We start from the raw sequence: 20,570 nt of genomic DNA on the forward strand, positions 1-20,570 counted from the left end.
GAGATCTTCATTTCATTTAATACTTAAAAGCAAACCTGTGTAATAGTATTTTGTTTATAATTACATTTGAGGATATCAGTGGTGCTTGAAACAAAGCATTTGATCAAAATATGCTATGTGTATAATCTCTATCTACCTACCTACCTACCTACTTACCTATCTTTAAAACTCAATGTTGAACTGTTTCCATATATACACATTAGGTGGAAGAATAAATTTTATTTTCCTCAAAGCTGTAGGAATGTAGACATTTCATATCTAATGCTTGCAGTGACTTTCCTTCTGTGTGCTTAGAATTCGCATCAAATCATGCGTGGTTTATTGCCAGAGCTCTGGATGTGAACCATAGCACAGAAATAGAATAGGAAAAACAAGTTTGTTGGTAAAATGTTTGTGCTCAGTTCACCCCTGTTACTGAAAGAAGCAACTTTCAGTTCTTTAGCCCTTGCCTTTAATTTCTTGTTTGTGAATGCCTTTTAAAAAGTCTTGTCTCTTCAACGGTTTTCCTCTGGCTCCTAACATATCCCAAAGAAGATACATTGCCTCAGTTACTAAGTAACTACAAGTTACTAAGCACTTGGTCAAGACTTTGGAGCCAAGCAAATACTTTTGGGTCTGAAAGAAGTTTTAATGGTCCCCCAATATTAATTTTCCAATGATGCCCACACAAGAGCAAATTTATTATCAGTTTTAGTGGAGATTTTCTTGAATAGGTGTGTAGATTCCTGGGGAAGATTTTAATCATCTCATTTCTGTCTCTCCTCTCTGTCTCTTTTATGTAGTCCTATGGAAAAGGAGCCAGGAGGAAAAATAGATTTAAAGGCTCAGACGGAAGCACATCGTCAGACACTACCTCAAACAGCTTTGTCCGCCAGGTAAGCGAGCATTCAAGTTCGTGGTGTTGACAAGTATATTGAAAAGGAAAGGGTTTTTTTTTTTTTTTTGGTCTTTAAGTGGTTTTAAATTCTGTCTCTGGAGATTTATGCAGTATTTTTACTTGAAATTGAAGCGAAACACGTGCAGTTTAATGTCCTAATGAAAATATTTATGCTTCAAGTGTGACTCTGAATAATAATTGCATTCTTGCCTGGCAAGTTGGGGAGGATCAGCTGCAGACCTCATTATGGAGGAGTTCCCGCAGAAAGACAGAAGTGCTACAGTAGGACCGAGTTTTGGGTTTTGGTCGTCTGCTCCCAACTATTACATGACAACATGGAGATTTCTTTAGCTTTTGTTTTTATTTTTCTCCTTCTTTCTTTGGCTTTGGATAATGAAAAAGAAAATTGTTTTTGGTCTTAAATGGTTCCCACATCTAAGGTTAAGTAGATCATATGATGGCATCAGGGTGTAACTTAGCTATTTGATGTTTATAGAGACTGAAGCAGTTTTCATGGTGGTAAACTGAGATAAAGTCCTGACCGGCAGAAAGCATCAAGCTGCCTAACATAAACACTGACATGTTGCAACAGAAAGTACTTCAAGTCCCAGAGAAGGCACACAGTAGCCAGCCTTCTGAAAGACATGGTTATGGGTCAGTGCTAGCATATTAAGCTCTCATGCAGTGTGTGGGTGAGCATGTGTATTCACCTAGTGCCCTGCAGTGACACTAGAGATGGGAGAAAATATTATAGACAGCATAGTTTCCTGGTTGACTGATGGTCAGTTTCTGGCCAGTGACTTGGTGTGTAATTCCTTGTGGGTACAGCTCACTGCCAAGATCAATGACTCTATTGGAAACACTGACTGGCTTCTTTGGATGTCACCAGGTTTTATTACCTCTTAGGTCTTTTATCACAAGCCCAGACTAAGCTCTTGCCCCAAGTGTGTTTGGCAGGAGAGTCTTGTATGGGTCCTGGTTTGATCTTTCCAGTTTTATTTTTGTTTTAGTTGGAGATCATAAAACTTGACCCTCTCTCTATCCCAGTTAAGTCTGATGACTCTCTGTGACACTGCCTCCTAGAGCTTCTTTCAGATTGATTTGTTGCAGTAGACCACAGTAAGCCTGCTATGCCTATAGTTACCGACTCCATATGCTTTCCTTATATAGGCACAGGTGATCCCTGGTTAGCCATCAGTCCCCTCTTGTACCATTTAACTGTGCCAAATGCATATTCAAGCAACTCTTAGACAAGTGAAAAAATTCAATCTGTACCAATTGGATTCTGTTTCGGTTTCAGGATGTCAAAGAAAGATAATAGATTGAGAAGGAGAGAAACTTGAAAGAAACATTTGGAAAGAAAAAGATAACCCAGGCGTGATCCTAAGGGTCAATGTTCCACTGGTGTCAGAGAACTGGAAATAGTGTTAAAAACTCATGGGACGTATACTGGTCTGATGGTAGTACACACAGAACCGGTATCAGAGTCCCTAAGATGCCTAAAGGGGATGGGATGTAGTTATTTAGCTTAGTTGACTCAGTTGAAGGCAAGGTATACAAAGCCTTTTACATGTCAAATCCTGACTTGGGCTTGGGGTATTTTGTCGTTGGAATAATGGGACTGAACTTGTAGAATTCAACTACAGAACTTGGAATCATTGCAGTAGGTTGACCATTAGATAATGCAAAGCAAACACCCCTAGGAGTCTTGGAACAGGAGCTGCAGCAAGGCCATAGATGAAGTCATGCAGCTTGTAGAAAGTGGGTGAAAATGGAAACTGAGATGTTTCAACTGAGCTCATTGTAGTGAATCAGAATTAATAGTATGGCATCCATTGTTGCTTATTTCAGCTCTTCACTGGAAGGCCGACCCTTTTTCCAGTGGTGTCCCTTTTGCCATGTGTTCCTCTTGTGTGAAAATTTGAGAGTTTGATTCACAAGAAGTGGGCGGAGGATTTCAGCACTGCATGTAAATGAACTAGAATTTGTCTTTTTGACATCAGGTGCTTGAAAAAGTATGTTTGCTTGAGACAATTCTGAGTGATTCAGGCAGCTGCTCAATCATTTAAATGGAGCTATAGCTTGCCAAAACATGTGAGCATGTAAGGAGGCAAAACACTCTAGTGAAAAGAGCCAAAGGGTAGAGGGCTTCTGCTAGGATCTCAGTGGAATGAGGTGTGCTGTGTGGCAGAGCTGGCGCAGTGCTTATCCAAACAGCTCGTCAGAAACCCACTCACATCATCACAGAGCAAAGTGAAGGGATTCTGGCAGGGGCTGTGATTTGGAAATTATACTTTTGTTTTGACAATTTAATCTCCATTGCAACAACATTCATATTTTGCTACCATAGCAAATGAGCAAAAGCTACACTGACATGGTTAGATTCCTGATAGAAGTGTATTATTGGGAGAGTGTCACATGGCAGATGGGATGTGCAACCATGCTAGATTTTTATATAAGACTTATATGTTCTTTTTCTTGTGAGGACATGTTTACTAAACCAGTGGCTTGTGTTGATGCTAGCTAATGTACCTGTGTATGGCTAGGAACATTTATAATTAGTATTAAAAGAGGGTTTGGTGACTAGATCTCAAAATTATTTCCTTCTTTTTTTTTTTTAATGGAGTCTTGTTGTATTATTCAGTCCGGTATTGAACTTATGAGCTCAAATCATTTTCCTCCATCAGCCTCCTCAGTATCTGGGGTCACAGACATGTTCTACAACACACAAGCTATAATGTCATAACTTCACAGAATTATGCAACTAGATTCATTATGACATTTGATTTAAAATAATTTCATGTAATTATGAAAAACTTAAAATTGTGGTTCTTTTTAATAGGCTATTTTTATGGTATACAGGCTTTAAAACCCGTGAAATGGGTACTTTTACGTAGTAATAATACTGATATTTAAATGGTTTAGAAGGTGAAGCTGTGACATAGATAAACTTATTATGATCTTTCTCATTTTGGGTGAACTAGTAGAAAAGCAGGGAACGTGTTTCAGGCTATTTGCTTCTCCTAAAATATCATGTATAGAACACTGCTGTGATTGATGCTAAGACAACATCTTAGGGGTCAAAAGGGTTAAATAAGAATTATGGGATCTTAGTTTGATATTAGTAGCCTTAAGAGATAAAGAAGCAGCAGGGAGACCCAGCAAGATAGCAAAGGTCCAGCAAGACAGTAACTAGCCAGCTAGGCATTAGCCCCAGCCTCTGGTACTGTGAGAAAATAATTTTTCTGTGGCTTAAACTACTCGAACATCTGCTATGCAGCAGACTAACAGAGACAGTTCTACTGTAGGACATGAAAGAAGACTTTCTTTTTTTTGTAACATTCATTTCTTGCTCTTATTGATAATTGGATATGTTTACCAAGAAGTGTATAACACATGAGCTCAGATCAATGAACTCAGAGTCAAACAAGTACCCTTAGAACTACCACCAAACCCCCAAGCCCCAAAAGTCAGCACTCCCACTCCCAAATGCCTCATCCAACTGCACCTGTGTTCTCTCTTCTTTAACTAGACAACTGAGTTCTCTCTTCCTGATTGAAATTCATGTTGCAACTTTTTGAAAATTTAGGTAAACTAAATTGCTTTGTGTCTAAATTCTCATATCCAGCCTCATATGGTCATGGTCATCCACTCTGCGCTTCACAGCCCTTGGCTGATTTTCTTTGCTGTACAACATTGAATTCTATGGGATATGCCACAATTAGTGTGTTTCACTCTTGAGAGACACTGGCTTTTTTGTCTCGTTGAGGTTATTAAGACAATGCTGCTATGTAAATTCTTGGGTGTACCATTGGCTCGTATAAAATATGTGCCAATGATGAAATATTGGATGAAAAATTTAGGATGAAATATGCAATCATATAGTGTGTGTGTGCTCACTATAGTCAGTAGTGAAGAACAGTTTTCCAAAGTGACTGTACCAGTTCGCTGCATGTCTGATAGCATCTGTCACTTCACTTATTCACAAGTAGCCAGAACTTGATGCCAGTATTTTACATCTTAGTCTCTCTGCTACTGGAGTAGTAGCTCACTTTGGATTTAGTATTGACTTGTGCATGCTTAAGTCATAATTTTATCAAAGGAGTATTGTATACAAATACAATCTGAAAGATCTTCCGAGGGTTTTTTTTAAATCACTCTTGATGACTAATATACTCTATATTTGATTAAAATTATATTGTAGCTATTGGTATATGGTGAGATGTTTTAGGATCTGTTAGAGCATGCGAAAGGCTAAGCAATAAAAGGACACTGGGTTTCCCTGACCTTAATTGTGTGTATGTTTCTAACTAAGCTTAATTTTAAAACATAATCCTTACTCTTAAGAAAATGAATGCCTACAAGTAAGTTTCTACTTTACACTTTGAGGTGAAATTCCAGCAACTTCAGCCCCACGCCTGAGCTCCCATCTTTCTGACCTTGGGAGCCTATTTGACGTCAGTGATATTTCAGGGATATTAAGGATGACCCATGCCCAGCCCTATTGAAAAGTCTTTCTCTCTAGGATGTCAGTTTCATGCTAGAGCTGGGCCTAGTGTTGTGTCCTGAAGGGTCCTTTGCCCACAGACTTGTTGGCTGTGTATTACCAACCTCGGTGGGCTTTCACATGAGATGATGTTGAAATAAAGGTTACTCTAGGTTCTCTATTCTCTCTCTATGAGCGTGTTATGATGAAATGGGCCAGCTAATATTCTGCATCAAACATTTCAAGGAAAGCTCCTGTCCTGACTTGCAGTTTTGTAAAGTGTTCATTGGCAAGAAAGTGCATTGTGTTTTTATTTTGTCTCATTTCTGTTCTGTATAAAGTGTTACCTTCACATGCTCTTTGGGCACGGAATCCTGAACTCATGATTTTCCTATTTTTCTGTTAAATGAATCACAGCACTGTGAGATGTGTTCCAAATGATTTCCTCCAAGCAGCATGAGATAGTTACCTGCCGAGACTGAGTGCTGCCATTTTTAGTTGGCCTTTGAATGAATAACTAGGTTTGTTTGTTAGTTTGCTTGTTTATTCCCTGGTAATTTCACACATGAATACAATATATTTAGGTCATACCCACCCCTCAGTGACTCTGCCTTTTGACATCTCACCAGGTTCACATTACAAATAGGCCTCCTCAAACAAACAAACAAACAAACAAACCAGCAACAAAACAAAAACCCAAACCAAACCAAAACAAAAACAAACCAAAAAACCTAGCTGTATGCATTACAATAGTTAAAACCTGTATGCTAATTGGAAATATGCAAATAAACACTCTTGACAACTTTCACTATTATGACTTTAAAATGCAATATTTATTTGCAACATTTATTAAAACATTGATAAGAACAAAGCATTTGGGAAGAAGTACTGACATCTGATATTTATTAAATGTTACTGTGTCTAGGGCTCAATCCTACCAATGAGGAAACCCAAGCATGGAAATAAAGTAATATAGTCACATCAGGAGGAGGATTGGATTGAGAATTTTAATTGAGGCAGCGGACTCCAGATTATTATTATTTTCTTTATTGGTGACATCATATTCTCTTGTTACAAAAAAACAGATTAGTGAGCATGTATCACAGTTGTTTTACTTGTTTAGCTGAGGAGAGCATAAAGAAAAATTAATACTGTTGTTTTTAGTATGTAACACACTGTATGAGTCTCTTCATAGTTGTAACAGAATTCCTGACAGAAGCAACTTGAGGGAGGAAGGGATTAGGTCACAGTTTCATGGGATGCTGGTCCATGATGCTGGCTTGAGAATGTGGCAGAGGCTGCTTGTGTCTTTGAAGATAACGGGATTTGAGGACTTTGCCTGAGACCAGAAAGGGATAACACCATCAAGCCCAGCCTCAGTGACTCACCTGTGCTAGCTATGTCAGTCCCATGGGCTGCATAACCTCCTAAGGCAGCGCCACCAGCTGGAGGAACAGAGTGTCTCCTGCACATGATCCCTAGAACACTTTACATCAAAATTTGAAAACACTAAGCTACTCTCTACTCTGAAGTCTCTTTAGGGAAGAAAAGAGAATAGTCTTATTGTTTTAAAGTTTCACTGGGTGTTATGTGATTGTATTGTGTGTGTGTTTGTGTGTGTGTGGGTGTGTGAAGGCCAGGCCAAAAGAGGATGTTGGGAGTCCTGGTCTATATCTCAACCTTAATCCTCTCAGTCTGGTTCTCTCACTAAACCTGGACCTAGGCTTGTGGCCAGCAACCCCCCAGTAATCCTCCTATCTCTACCCCACACAGTGTTGACATTGTCATACATGTATGCAACCACAATCAGCTATTAACAACAGTGCTGATGCTCAGGCCCTCACGCCTAAGTTACGGATATTCTCTCTCACTGAGCAGTCTCCTCATCCTGGCTTCACGACTTCCTCAATGCCAGCATTCCTTTAGTTCTTCCTTTAGAAGTAGCCTGAGTTCTGTCTATGTCACAGTTGAGTGTCCCTGTTGGTAATGAGAAGGGCAGACATAGTTGTGTCACATTTCAGTGTCCCTGTTGGTAATGAGAAGGACAGATATAGTTGGAAAAGTGTTTGTTTCTTTCCTTCTTTCCAAGAATCTGCAGGAGCATACGAATTTTAGAATTTTAGAATTCTGGACGCTTCCATCCTGTGTTAAATAAACAGAAATGAACTTGACTGTGAATCATCTGTAGCCTGTGCTGGTCTGTTTGGAGGGCTGGCTGTGGCTGACGTGGTCCCAGGAATCATCCAGGTCATGAATCTGGGTGAGGCTGGGCAAACATTACACCTCGTTTTATGTGAGGCTACTTCAGAAATAGTTTATAGTCTGCTGGGGCCTTGGTTTTGTGAGTAAAACAAATACTTCAATTTTAATGGATTAAAGGGCAAAAAGTGCTACCCATGACTTGTAGATACTGAATGTGAAATCAATGAGTATTGTTCAGATTGCTTATGTACTAAAAGGGATTGAACAAACAAAGCACTATTGTCTTGTACTGTTAAGATACTTGTAGGTACCGAGGTTGTCTTTGTCCTGATACAAGCTGTGTGCTCTTTGGCTGGGTTTAAGATACATGTATGGATAACAGGTCTCTATTTTTTCATTAGTTCTTATTACATGAACCAAGTTTCCTTACAAACCCAGAAAAAGAAGATAAAATCTCCAAGGGCCAATTGTTTAGAAAGAAAACATTTCTTTTAACAACAGAAACTAAGTGGGGTAAATTACTTTACTGAAAGAAAAATGAAAAAACAAAAAACCAAAAGCAATTAAAAAAAAAAACAGCTAGACTAGAAATAACAGCTGAGCCTAACTGACATCGAAGGATAGAACATCTGTGTTGGTCTCTTCCAGTGATAGTGGAAATTCTTTGATATTTCCAAGGTTAAGGAGAACTATGCACATCTGCAGGTAAGTGTGGTCATTGAAATTAAACAAGCTGTAGGGAGTGGAACAGACAATTTTATTTTACAGAGTTTGCTTTTGTTTCTGCCTCCCTCCCTTCCTCTATACCATCTCCCTCCTCTTCTCATTCATCCTTCCCTTCACTGTCCCTCTCTTATCCCTTCCTCCTTTCTCCACTCCTCCCTCTTTATTATTTCTCTCATCTCTCTCTCTCCTCCTGCTTTCTGTATTTCTCTTATTCTCTCCCTCTTTCCCTTCCTTTCTTTCTCCATTTTTCCCCTAAAGACACATGGTCTTGCAGCTTGCATTGATGAAATCTTCTTAAGATGCACACCAAATGCTCAGGAGACCACTTGCTAGATCTGATTTGGTTCAGCACACACTAAAGCCACTTTTTCAATCCAGGTACTCTGCCATGCAAGCTCAGCTATAGGTTCCTGCCATGCTTGGCCAAGACTCAGTAACTGTTTGCCCTGATAACTTTTATATGTCCTGGAGTTGTGATGACTCATGTTAATTGTGTTAGAAATTGAGTCTTATGAATTCACTCTTTTGGTTTTTTTGGAATTTTCAAGGACCAGTATTCACTGTGGTTAGCAGGGTAGGACCCAGGCACTCATCTGGGATTCTGTCTTACCAACATGTGTTGTGGTTGTAATTCAGTAACCCTGTAGCTTCTAAGGGCTTCCAGAATGCACATCAGAGTGACAAAGTAGAATGAAGCAAATATTTAACAGAAGGTTGCAGGACACTTTCAGAACATGGTATTCTAAACAAATTCCACTTCCTCCTAGTACCAGTGTTCTTTGTTCTGCTTCTCTGGATCTTTTATATTTATTCAGATTGGCTTTAAATATAAATGATTAATCACAAAGACACACAGTCTATTTTTCAGTTTTGTTTTGCAAAGGCAGATTAAACTGTGATAATGGTTACAGACTCCAGGCCTGCGGAGACTGATATGTTTAAGGTTGGATAAATCTTTCAGTCCTTAAATACTGGCTTGTTGGCTTGTTTTCCTGCATTCGTCACAAACACAGCTATAAATTAGAAGGCAGTAGATTTATCGCCTTTGATTTCCTGTAAATATCTCTTTATCTTCTGAGACATTTGCTTGGATTTTGTGAATGGCAGAATCTGTTGTGTGTCTTCTTAGAAACCATTTCAAGGCATGCCAATATAAAAATATTTACCTTTGTATATTTCCTAGTTCTTTCTACAATACAAATGAGCATAAATATCATTATGGACAGTTAACATCGTTAGTTTCCATATGCCTAAGTGAATGTGTGTGTGTGTGTGTGTAATAAGAATATATTACATAAAAATTATGCTCACTCTCAGAAATGTTTCTGCCATGTATTTGAACACCTACTCTATAAGTTAGTCTGAAGTAGATTTCTATTTACTTTTTTTGTGAATTTGGGCATTGAAACTAATTCTTGCATAACCCCCTTTCCCACTGAGATAAATATAACCCTTTTAAGCCAAGAATTATTTTTGCAGGTGCTTTTATTTTTTCAGCCTCAGATATGTTTTGAATTATATTCTCTCTGTTTTCTTCTATTTTTATTCATGTCCTGCTTGGATAAATCCATGTGAAGTTTTAGAAGTTGCATAGGTTATATGACATGCAAGGGAATAATTGAAAACTATCCCCGCATAGTGTAACAGAATAACTAGTCACTATGACTAGGAAAAACATTTTATTCAACAGTGAAGTCACAAAAGCGTGCATGTTTCCGTTAAACCCAGCTAAAGATCAGTTACCCACTTCAAGTTAATTATGCATGTTCTTCACAGGCGTCCTGCCTAAGGTAGCAGTCTCCTATGATCAAGAAAAGGGTCCCTGTTCTGTCTTATTAGTGTGTGAGAAGGGCTAACTCCATTGCATGTGTTTGGTTTCTGGAAATACTCACATCTGATAACTATCAAATGATGGAGAAGTCATTTAGATTTTGGAGAAGGTGTGAGGAATACTTGCTAACTTTCACCCCAACAAGGGAATAATCAGATTTTGTTTTGTCAGTGAACCTCACCTGCCACTGAACCTCAGTTTATCCTGTTCCTTGTCTTCTACTTATATGAGCATCTGAAGATCAAGGAAAAAAATAGGAAGTGCATCACAGGGTAATGGAGGGGTCCACCAGGCTCCACTTTTGCGAAAACTGTGGAAGGTCTTTGGAAACTCTGTGGTCTGGTACCACCTCAGAAGGCTGTCACTATCATTCTGAGGGCTGTGCTGGTTTGGGGATTTTTGAAGTTCCTGTTTTCCTTGTGTATGGAGGAAGGTCCAAGTGCCCGATTGTCCTTCCCTGTTGTTGATTTTATTTATTTAATTATTTTTGCACCAGTCATAGGAAAGCATTGCCCACTCTGAAAGAGCCTGCTTTCTCCCATCTATCTAACAGAATTTTCCATTTCAGCCACCTTTCTTGGAAGGCTGTTTTTCTTGGGGTCTTTATCTTCTAAGTTTAACCTTGAGTTTGACCTCTAATCACATTTACTAGTCACTGAAATGTTTGCCAATTTCTCTCTGGTCAAAGTTTTGCACAAAACATTGGGGGAGTCTGTTAGCCCCTGTTGCATAATGTCTGATATGATGATACACAAGACCCATTGCCTATGAGCAATAAGACCTTTGAGTATACAACACTTCTACATATATCAGTGCATATGAGTATTCTATCATTTTTAGATTTTTCCGTTTATCTCCTATATTTAAAATAAGGGTTATATTTTTAATACATGATACATTTAAAAGCAACTATTTTATATGTATGTGGCATATGCATATGTATATGCACATGTGTGTGGGGGAGTATAGTGTGTGCACAGTGGTGAAGGGCAGAACTCAATGCTATGGGTCGTCTTCCATTACTTTCTACCTCTTGACACAGAGTCTTAGTCTCGCACAGGATCTGGAGCTGGCTTACCACTTCATCTATGTTGGCTGTCCACTGAGCTCCAGGGATCTTCATGTCTCTGACCATTTAGCCCTGGAGCTCCAATGGATCCTGCATCACCAAGCTGTCATATGGGGACTGGGGATTCGAACTTAAATCCTCATGCTTGTTCAATAAGCACTTAGCCACTGAGCCACTTCCTAACTCCTACTTAAAAGTAATTCTCCTACTTCCAGTTCTCATATACCATAATTGAGTCTGTAGAGTTTTTACTTCAAGCTTGCAGAAACTTAATACCAAAAGGAGGCTTCCCTGTGAGTCCCACTTAATCTTTCCCTTGACAGTTACAGGAAAAGCTGTATCAGGAAGAAATCCACATCTTAGGTCAGGATGCCCTGCTATGTACTTGTCTCTTGTAGCAGAAAAGAACATCCTCAAAAGATCCCAAGTCACCTCTCACTGATTTATTTGACAATGCTCACTTGTTCACTACAGTGTAATTCATATTCATAAGATGTTATTTCAAGTTATGTTCCTTTGCTCAGTAGATGTGCTTAGGAGGTGAAGCCTAGAAACCTCTATGAAAAGTTACTAGTCCCATAGATTCCTAGTATTATGGATGGCTATGCTTTGAAATGAGTTCCTGAAGGACCTCATGCCCACTTAAGATAAAGTATTATGACCTAGAAAGGCTCAGGAGGTCATACTGGGTTATAATGAGAAGCAAATGAGGTAGGAATCAATTTCCAGGAAAATAATAAACAAAAGCATGGCCGACTAATACATAAACAGCTGTTGGTGTGAACCTGCAGGAAGAACAGGCTAGAGAAGCAAAAGAAAGCCCTGGGTAAATTTGAAGGAAGCAATGCTGTATTTAGAATAGCAGATCCAGAAAACAGTGGGTTAATGATCCCAACAATAATTTAAAACAATGTAAGTATATGGTGCATTTCTGAGCTAGTAATTGCATGTGTGCTTGGCTTCAGGGAGCATGGGGATGAGGTTGGAGGACTGACAGAATGGAGGTTACTAGGGCTTCAAAAGTCCCTATGCATCATGTTCCTTATGCCACATCCTGAAGGGTGTTAAGAAGGGTGTTAATGACATGCAATGGTAGCCAGGCTTGGTGGCATATGCCTATAATCCAAATATTGTAGAAACTGAGGCAGGATTTAGAGTTTGAGGCTTCTCTGTGCTACACAGTGAGAGCCAGTCTCAAAAAATAAATCCAAAACACCACCAACCACAAATGAATAAGTAAAATAAAATCAAGGTAGGTCCATGAATTAGAAAGCCAAGTATCAAAGAAAATATTTGGATAATGAAATGATTCCTACATGTTTCTAATATTCCCACATTCTTGCAAGTACTTGAATTATCAGTATATCTTAATAAGGTGAATATTGTATATATCTCTATATAAAAATCTGCATAAAGATTTTGATAAGCTATTTCATTTGCCCCAGTTCATGCATCTGAAAGTATGTAGCAGATTGGTGCCCCTTTTTTTGGCGTGTTTTGGCCAAGAGATAAAATGGCCTAAGGCAGAGCCTTAGCATTATTGAAGAATTAAGGAGTTCCCTGTTTAATAACAAGCATAAAAAGATGTTTACAGTTAAAGAATCTGTCTGAAAATGCTATAAACATTAATTTATTCCATCTTCTCAAGGTTCACAGGGGTGTGTGTGTGTGTGTGTGTGTGAGAGAGAGAGAGAGAGAGAGAGAGAGAGAGAGAGAGAGAGAGAGAGAAGAGTTGTCCAGAGACAGAGATTGAGACAGAGAGACAGACAGAAGAGTTGACCAGAGGACAACTGACAACTTTAGGTGTTTGCCACCTCCCTAATTAATTAATTATTTTTTCCATATGGCCTCATTACCCTCAAGCTTGCCAAATAGACTAGGCTAACTAGTGTCGCTCAGGTAGCCACCTGGTTCCATAAGCCATCAGGCCAATTTTTAAAAATGGGCTCTGGGGTTAAACTCAGATCCTTGTGTGTGCATTGCTAGAGTCATTGTCTCAGGGTGGTTTCAATTTTTTTAAATGAGTACTATGATGCAGGGGAAGCCAATGCATGGACATAGGCAGAATATAGGACTAATAAAGGCCAAAGCTCTGAGAGACAGTTGAGCACCTCAGGGTAGGATGTCAAGTCCAGTGCTCTGTGAAGAGTGAGCCCTCCACCTGGACACAGAGGAGAAGGACTTCCATATTCTTTGGAGGTACACAAAATGAGTCCAGAAAAAGAGCAATGGAAAGACTCCTTAGATGGTGCCGGCCTGCATGCTTTTCTCTTTATAGAAGTCTGAGGGCTGACCAAGTAGCTGAGAGATAAATGGGAAGGTGGCATTGTAAACAGACAAATTTATTAACCAGTTTTGCAATTTTAAAAACATCTTCTAAAACCTTTTAGCAGATAGAATAAGACCACGTGCAGTCACCTTCAGGTTTCTCCCCAGAGAGCTCAAGTTGAAGGTTGGTGGGCCCCAAACAGCTGCTTGTTCTAATACCCTGCTGTGGCCCTTTTCTGTCAATTTGTGTAAACCCCTTTGAACTCAGGCTAACAGACAATTTTCCCTTGCACAGAAGTAGTCATTAGTGGTCTTATAATTTGAAAATTAGCCATTCTCTATGCCTCAGGCCATTTGTTTGGAGAGAAAAGTGGGCTTTCTTTCTTGCTCTCTCTCTCTCTCTCTCTCTCTCTCTCTCTCTCTCTCTTTCTTTCTTTCTTTCTTTCTTTCTTTCTTTGGTTTCTTGGTTACCAAGAGACACTGACCTTTGCCTCATATGCTCATTGTCTTTCCGAAGCTTTTCTTAGTATTTATTCGACATCTCCAAAGGTTAATACACTTGCAGGAGATGTTTATAATAGTCTCGAAAAACAGACCAAAGCAATTCTAGTATTTTCCACCCTCTCTGTCTTTCTATTACAACATTCTGAAGATGTGGCTTATAAGATGAATGTAATAAACTGTTGTAGTGGCATTGTGACAAAAATGCCGTGTAGTCAGATATCCAAACTTTTGTTTCGGAGTCACACATCAGTGTTTGGTCTCTTTTATTCACAGCCAAAGAGTGAGGGTGCATTCCAGATTTGAAGATGCATTTGTTTTATTGTGAAGCCATGGATTTGTGTGTATGTGTGCACATGTGTCTGTGTACAGGTGTGGGGAGGCATGTGTTTATGTGTACATGGATGATATGGATGTGTGTGTTTTCATGTATGTATGAAGGTACAGGTATGGAGAGGTAAGTTTTTTCATGTGTGCATGTATATATTTGGGTGTATGTATGCATGTATGTATGCATGTATGACCAATGAAGGTCATTGGTTAATACTGAATGTCTTTTTCACATTGTGCTCCACTTTATTCTCTTAATATGTTGTTTTGTAAAATCAATTTTATAAATGTATGAATGTTTTGTCAGCATGTGCAAAAGTATATCATATGTATGCCTTGTGTCTTCAAAGGCTAGAAGAAGGCATTGGATCACCTAGAACTAGAGTTATAGATGGTTGTGAACTGCCAAATGGGTACTGGGACCAAACCCTGGTCCTGCATAAGAGCATCCAGTGAGTTTAACCTCAGAGCCATTTCTCCAGCCCTTTTACCGTAGATTTTGTTTTAGACATAATTAGCCATTGAACCCAACACTCACCAGTTAGCTAAAACTGGCTAAGAGGGACCTGCGGCCATCCTGTGAAGTGATTTTTCCAGGAAGTATGGCTGGTCTACGGTAAAATGACACAATTTTTATACAGTGTTAGATGTCAGTTGTTAGCAACGCTGCAATAGAGGTACATGGGGCACGGGGTAGACCAGGCAGTCGCACAATGTGGAAGTGGAGTCAGGGCTTTGGGGAAAGTCAGGTTAAGCTGTGCTCTGGGAGAAAAAAATCGTTAGGGAGGGTGCCAAGATGAGATCATGACCCTTCATAAAGGTGGGAGTAGATGCAGTAGTTTGGAGTTCACCTACTGTGACTGGTAGTGGCATAGGTGGCCGAGGAAGCCAGGTAAGTATTATAAACCCAAATTTGCAAAGTCTCTTAAATCAAAACATGGCATTCTCTGTGCCTTTGACTTGATGGTAGTACACATGTAGGGTCACACTGCTTTCCTCCCAAAGCCACTGTCACAGCAGGGAAAACACTCACATGTACAGAGTTGTACTGTCTCTCCATTAGCTGTAAAGGGATGGGTTCCAGGACCCTGTAGGAACTAAATTCTGTATGCTTCTCTGTGGCATGAAATGTTGTACTGCTTATAATTTCTGCACATTTTCTGTAAGTTCTATCATCTCTAGATTATGTTTTATAACATATGACACCATATGGATGCTGGGTCTGCAGTTGTTACACTCTGTCTTTAGGAAGTCATAATGTGAAGAATTTTATATGTGTACACAAGTGACACATTTTTAAAAATTTTACAAGATTTTCTGTCTGGAGTTCAGAAGACTAATTATATATTGTTCCTACATAAGCTGTTCAGAATGACTTTGTTCCAGAAAGCATCAAACAAGGCTGTGTTTTGAGCGTGCTCTCTGTTAGCCTGACGCAGTTTAAAGGGTCGCGTGTTTGGTAACAGTCACCACATGCTTTCCCATTTCCCCTCAAACTGACTTCACATTGACCTTCGTTGTTTATATGTCTGTGGCTTGAAGAGCTGTGAGTTTCTGGGTCAAAAATGCTGTATTTTATTTTGGAGTTTAGATCAAAAAAAAAAAAAAAGGTCTATTGAGAAACTCATGTGTCTTCAAAACAAGCTTTATGTAGAAATTGATTTATTGTCAACGTGGATACAGATTTCTTTCTCTCCCCTCCCCCCCCCATCCCTGTCTCTCTTGGTGTGTGTGTATGCACTCGTGAGTAAAGGCCAGAGTATGACCTCAAATGCCATTCCTCAGATGCTGTGTATCTTGTTTTTTGAAGACATAGTCTCTCACTGGTTCAGAAGTCATGGTATAGGTTAGGCTGGCTTTCTTTCTAGGCTACACCTGATCTTCCTTCTGGCTGTTTTTCATTTTTATGATTTTTCATGTGGGTTCTGGAAGTCTAACTCAGAACCTCATGCTTGTACAACAAACACCCCACTTCCAGAACTGTCTCCCAGCCCTAATATATATGTTTTCTTCTACTTGAAAGCAAGAGTGGGGCTCCTTTAGTCAGTGGGCCTTCCTTTGTGATACAGTATGTGGAGTGTGGCCTCAGCCAGTTAACAGATAGTTGTTAGATCCAAAGAATTCACTTTGAAAAGCAAATGTATTATTTTCCCCAATATAAAATCCTTGTGAATGTTTTAACCATGGCAGGTTCACACAGGACAAGTGTATTAACTTGGCTGCTTTGTTTCATTGCAAAGACCTCTGAATGTGTTCAGCCTTAGGTTTCTTTTTCCTTCTGTATTGGATACACAGTCAAGCAAATTTTCAAAGCAATTGTTTTTTGGGGCGGAGTTTGGTTTATTCACAACAGTTGTTTTAAATGTTCATCACAAATGATAGGTACCCAGACCAGCCCCAAATAATTTTATTGTACTAACCCTAGCTGCTATACCGTAGAATTTTAATGAAAATAAGGAGTGTTCAAATAATTGCATTTTGTGGTAGTTTAATAACTGGTTCCTTCTTATTATTATAGGTTTCTCATGTATTTTAAAAATAAGTATAACTTAAAGATGGTCAGAAATGGTATACACATTGGTTTCTAAACTGAAGAAGTCTTGTATATAATCAGTCGTTCATTAAAGCACTGCCAGGTCATTCAACTTAAAATCTCTACAATTATTCTCTGGGGTTTTATTATTGTTGAGTTTTGTTTGTTTCTGAGACAGCACTGGCTAACCTAGAACTCCATATGTAGACCACATTGCCCTTGAATTTGCAGAGATCTACCTGACTTGGACTCCCAAGTGCTGGGATTAAAGGCAGGCATTACTACACCAAGCTATCGGTTTTATGTTTAGATCTATAATTTTCTTTATGATTATAAAATTAATATATATGTACATATATGCATGTATGTATGTATGTATATGTAAAATTCAGAAAAAGAATGGCCTTTTTACTTAGATTGATACAGAGAAAATCAGGGCCTCCTTCAGGGCTTTTAGTATCATTAGTAAAAGGACATAAGAACAGGCTCAGATTGAAGCTCAACAACAATTTTATTAGCAGTTAAGAGAAAAACCTCAGGGCAGACATGCTGTAAAACTCTAGCAGCTGCCAGTTGAAGTGGATGGAGAAGAGAAGGAAAGACCCATGCTAGGTTAAGCTGGCATAAGACTGGTGAACAAGCAGCCACAGGGCAGGGAGGGAGGCCACAGAGAAAGAGGAAGGAAGCCCAAAGTGTTAGGGGGAGCCCCAATTGCTGAGAAAACACACTAGAAAAGATGCAGAGAGAAGAGGAAGTTAGACTTTTCTTGGGAACTCAGAAACCAGGCAGAATTAGAACCAATACTCATTGGCAGTTGTTAAGCTTCTGGTGTAGGGACAGGAATTCAACAAGGAAAAGTACATTCTCTCACTAAATCAACAATTATCCACCTATCTCTTTAGCATAGTTTAAGATGAGCCCATTTCCCATGTGTGGTCCCTTAACCAAGATGATTGAGCATCCTACCTGGTTAGTTCTAGTTATGTTGATTGAGCATCCTACCTGGTTAGTTCTAGTTATGTTTCCATGAGGCCAGGGATTCTATTCTCTCACCAGGAGTTTTCATTATTGTTGGTGGTGGCGGTTTTCTTTTCTAATGTAGTCCATCTTAAAATGAAGTATGGAGAATGGGGATAAGAGGCAGTATTGTCTGAGCCCTGTGATAATATAAAGTTCTCTAACTCTGCCACTCTTCAGTATCGAGTATACCAGGTGATAATTGCAAGCTTTTGAATCGATGTTTATTTTGGTAAGGCAGAATGTCAATGAACTTTTTGTGGGGAAGTCTAAGCTCTTCCATCAACATGTTGGCTCCATGCCAACGCATTTATGGAAGCCATTCCTCTCACTATGAACATATTCTCTCAAAGATTCTCTATGCTGATATTCTTAAAAGAGGACTCTAGGTCACATCTGTTGCCAGAGACCACAAACATGACTGCCTGAGGGAGGCTTAGGGGATAAGGATATTTATGGCATCATTGGACTGAAAAGCCTAGGTGATGCCAGCAGAGTGGCTCATATGTCATTAAGTACCTCCTGGAATTCCATAGCTGCCTTCTGTTTTCTTCCATGTTGGTTTTAGTCCTTACTTTAGGTGGTGGCTAGCTGGTTTCCAGGAGCCTTACGAGTAGGCTATCCAGGGCATCTTTGTGGTCCAACTCAAAGGCTTAATTTGAAAATTATTTATCCACAGTTTTGGTTTCATCTAGTCTTAGGCCAGGCCTCAACTGTGAGCTCACTGAGGGATCAGTGGTATACAAGTCACATGATCTAAATTTAAGGAGAGGAGCCTTTTCTCAGAGGACTGTTGCCAGAGAAAGAATGAACGGATGCAGGATAGGAGCAGAAGAACTGATATCTGTTCTATTTTGAGGATGAATGAACATGTTGATGTGTTCTAAGTTTCCTAGGAATAGCTTATGAAAATGCCGAGTCTTAGATATGGCTTAGGGCATGCCATTGGAACCCTTCTAGGCTTATACAAAGTATTCTGTGTTCTTCTCTTTCTAAGAACAAATGGACTCCTAATGTGCCTACATGAACCTGTGAAAATATATCTTCGCAGATAAATTGTGAATTGGTATGATTTTCTTCTGTAACAAATATATGAGAGAGAAATAATAAAGAGGATCAAAACTGACTTTGCTTCACTGTTTTAAAAGTTTAAGGATATGGTAGGTAGGTAGGCTCCTTGCTAAAGTCCTAGGAGAAGCAGAATATCTTGGCAGTGGAAGTGTGGTCTGGTTCACCCCACGACATCCAGGAAGGAATTAGGATACAATGAATCATCAGGGCTAAGAACACATCTCCTTTGAGTGACCCATTTGGTGACTCAATAAGGTTCCATTTCAATGCTTGAATCACCTCCTAAAACCTTGCCACTGGCTAGGGACTAAGCCTTCAACACATGACCCTAGAAGGGGACATTTCATAGAATATTACATGTATTATACATGCATATATACATGCATATATACATCCATATATGCATGCATATATACATCCATATATACATGCATATATACATCCATGTTTATAACTGTGTAGGCCACCTTGACATTCTTTGAATCATCATGTCTTTAGTCTTTGTGATAACACCAATATAATTGTGAAATATTTTAGACAAGTCTCTATCATAAAAAAGCCACAATGTGAACAAAATGTCTGGCTAGGCTTGGTCATTATGACCTTAAAATCATTTGAGCAGTATCAGTGTACCAAAGAAAGAACAGAGAGTCATTTCAGTTTTAGAAACTCTAAGTCCTGTTCTTGATAATGGGTTGGGGTGTTTTTTATTATTTCTTTATAAGATTTTAATATGATATTGTCCTTTCTCCACAATGTTAGACATCTTAGGAAATTTTAATGAGATGTTTGAGAATCTTATTAATTGGAAGAAATTCAATTGAAAGGTAATTTTTAAAATACTAATAATTCCTTCTTGGTATCTTACTTCAAAGGCAAGGAAAAGTCATGCCAGCAAACACCAAGTGTTTGACACTGTGTCTTGTGCTGGATATTACTGGCTGCATGAGATTCTTGTGTGGTTATGTCTTTGGCTTCCACACGGTGTGCAGAGTAAAACATTCTCCATGGCTTCAGCTTGAAGGACTTGAGCCTCACATTATGAAAAGACCCAGTTGAAGAGGAAAGGGGTATCTGTGGTTAGAGTCTGGTAGCCTCTGGGATCACAAGACTGACATCTTGGTCTTTGAGGAAGAAAAAAAACAAAACAAAAACTAGTCCTCCTATTAGTTACATTTGTATAGCTGTGACCAAATCCTTGGAGGAGGACCTCAAAGGAAGATGTTACTTGTTTTGGCTCATGTAGTAGAAGGTTCACGTTAGGGTTTCTTGGCTGCACGTGCCTGGGCAGATCATCATGGTGGTGGAGGTTTAAATAGACTCTTCACAGCATGCTGAAAGCAGACAAAGAAGCGACCAGGGAATGGGGATAACTTTTAAAGGCATACCATCAGTGACCTATTTGCTCCTGGGACACTGCACCTCCTCAAATTTTAACCACCCCCTAAAATAGTACCACAGCTGGGGAAATGGGCCAGTGAGAGACATTTCATATGTACACTGTTATACCCTCTTGTCTGAATAGTTGAATGAAGATGACTTTCTCTTCTCTTACAACCTTCCCTACATTCTATTTGCACTGGGCTTTCTAGTTTTGCATACATTTTAAGATTTACAGCATCCCCGAGAGTGTGGAGATACGGGCCAGCAGGATTAGGC

The 20,570-nt window shown here is 39.3% G+C and overlaps 1 protein-coding gene across 7 annotated transcripts in view; it reads left to right on the forward strand.

Moving 5' to 3' along the window:
- The window catches only part of Cacnb2 (calcium voltage-gated channel auxiliary subunit beta 2), a 385,021-nt gene that overhangs the window by 9,366 nt on the left and 355,085 nt on the right, over positions 1-20,570 (forward strand). For all 7 annotated transcript variants that reach the window (XM_021156785.2, XM_029473857.1, XM_021156782.2 and 4 more), the window contains exon 2: positions 783-875. In XM_021156785.2, the coding sequence (XP_021012444.1) occupies positions 783-875 (93 nt within the window). The remainder of the gene's footprint in view (positions 1-782; positions 876-20,570) is intronic.

The sequence above is a fragment of the Mus caroli genome, chromosome 2 (genome assembly GCF_900094665.2).
Source record: "Mus caroli chromosome 2, CAROLI_EIJ_v1.1, whole genome shotgun sequence".
Classification (NCBI taxonomy): Eukaryota; Metazoa; Chordata; class Mammalia; order Rodentia; family Muridae; genus Mus; species Mus caroli.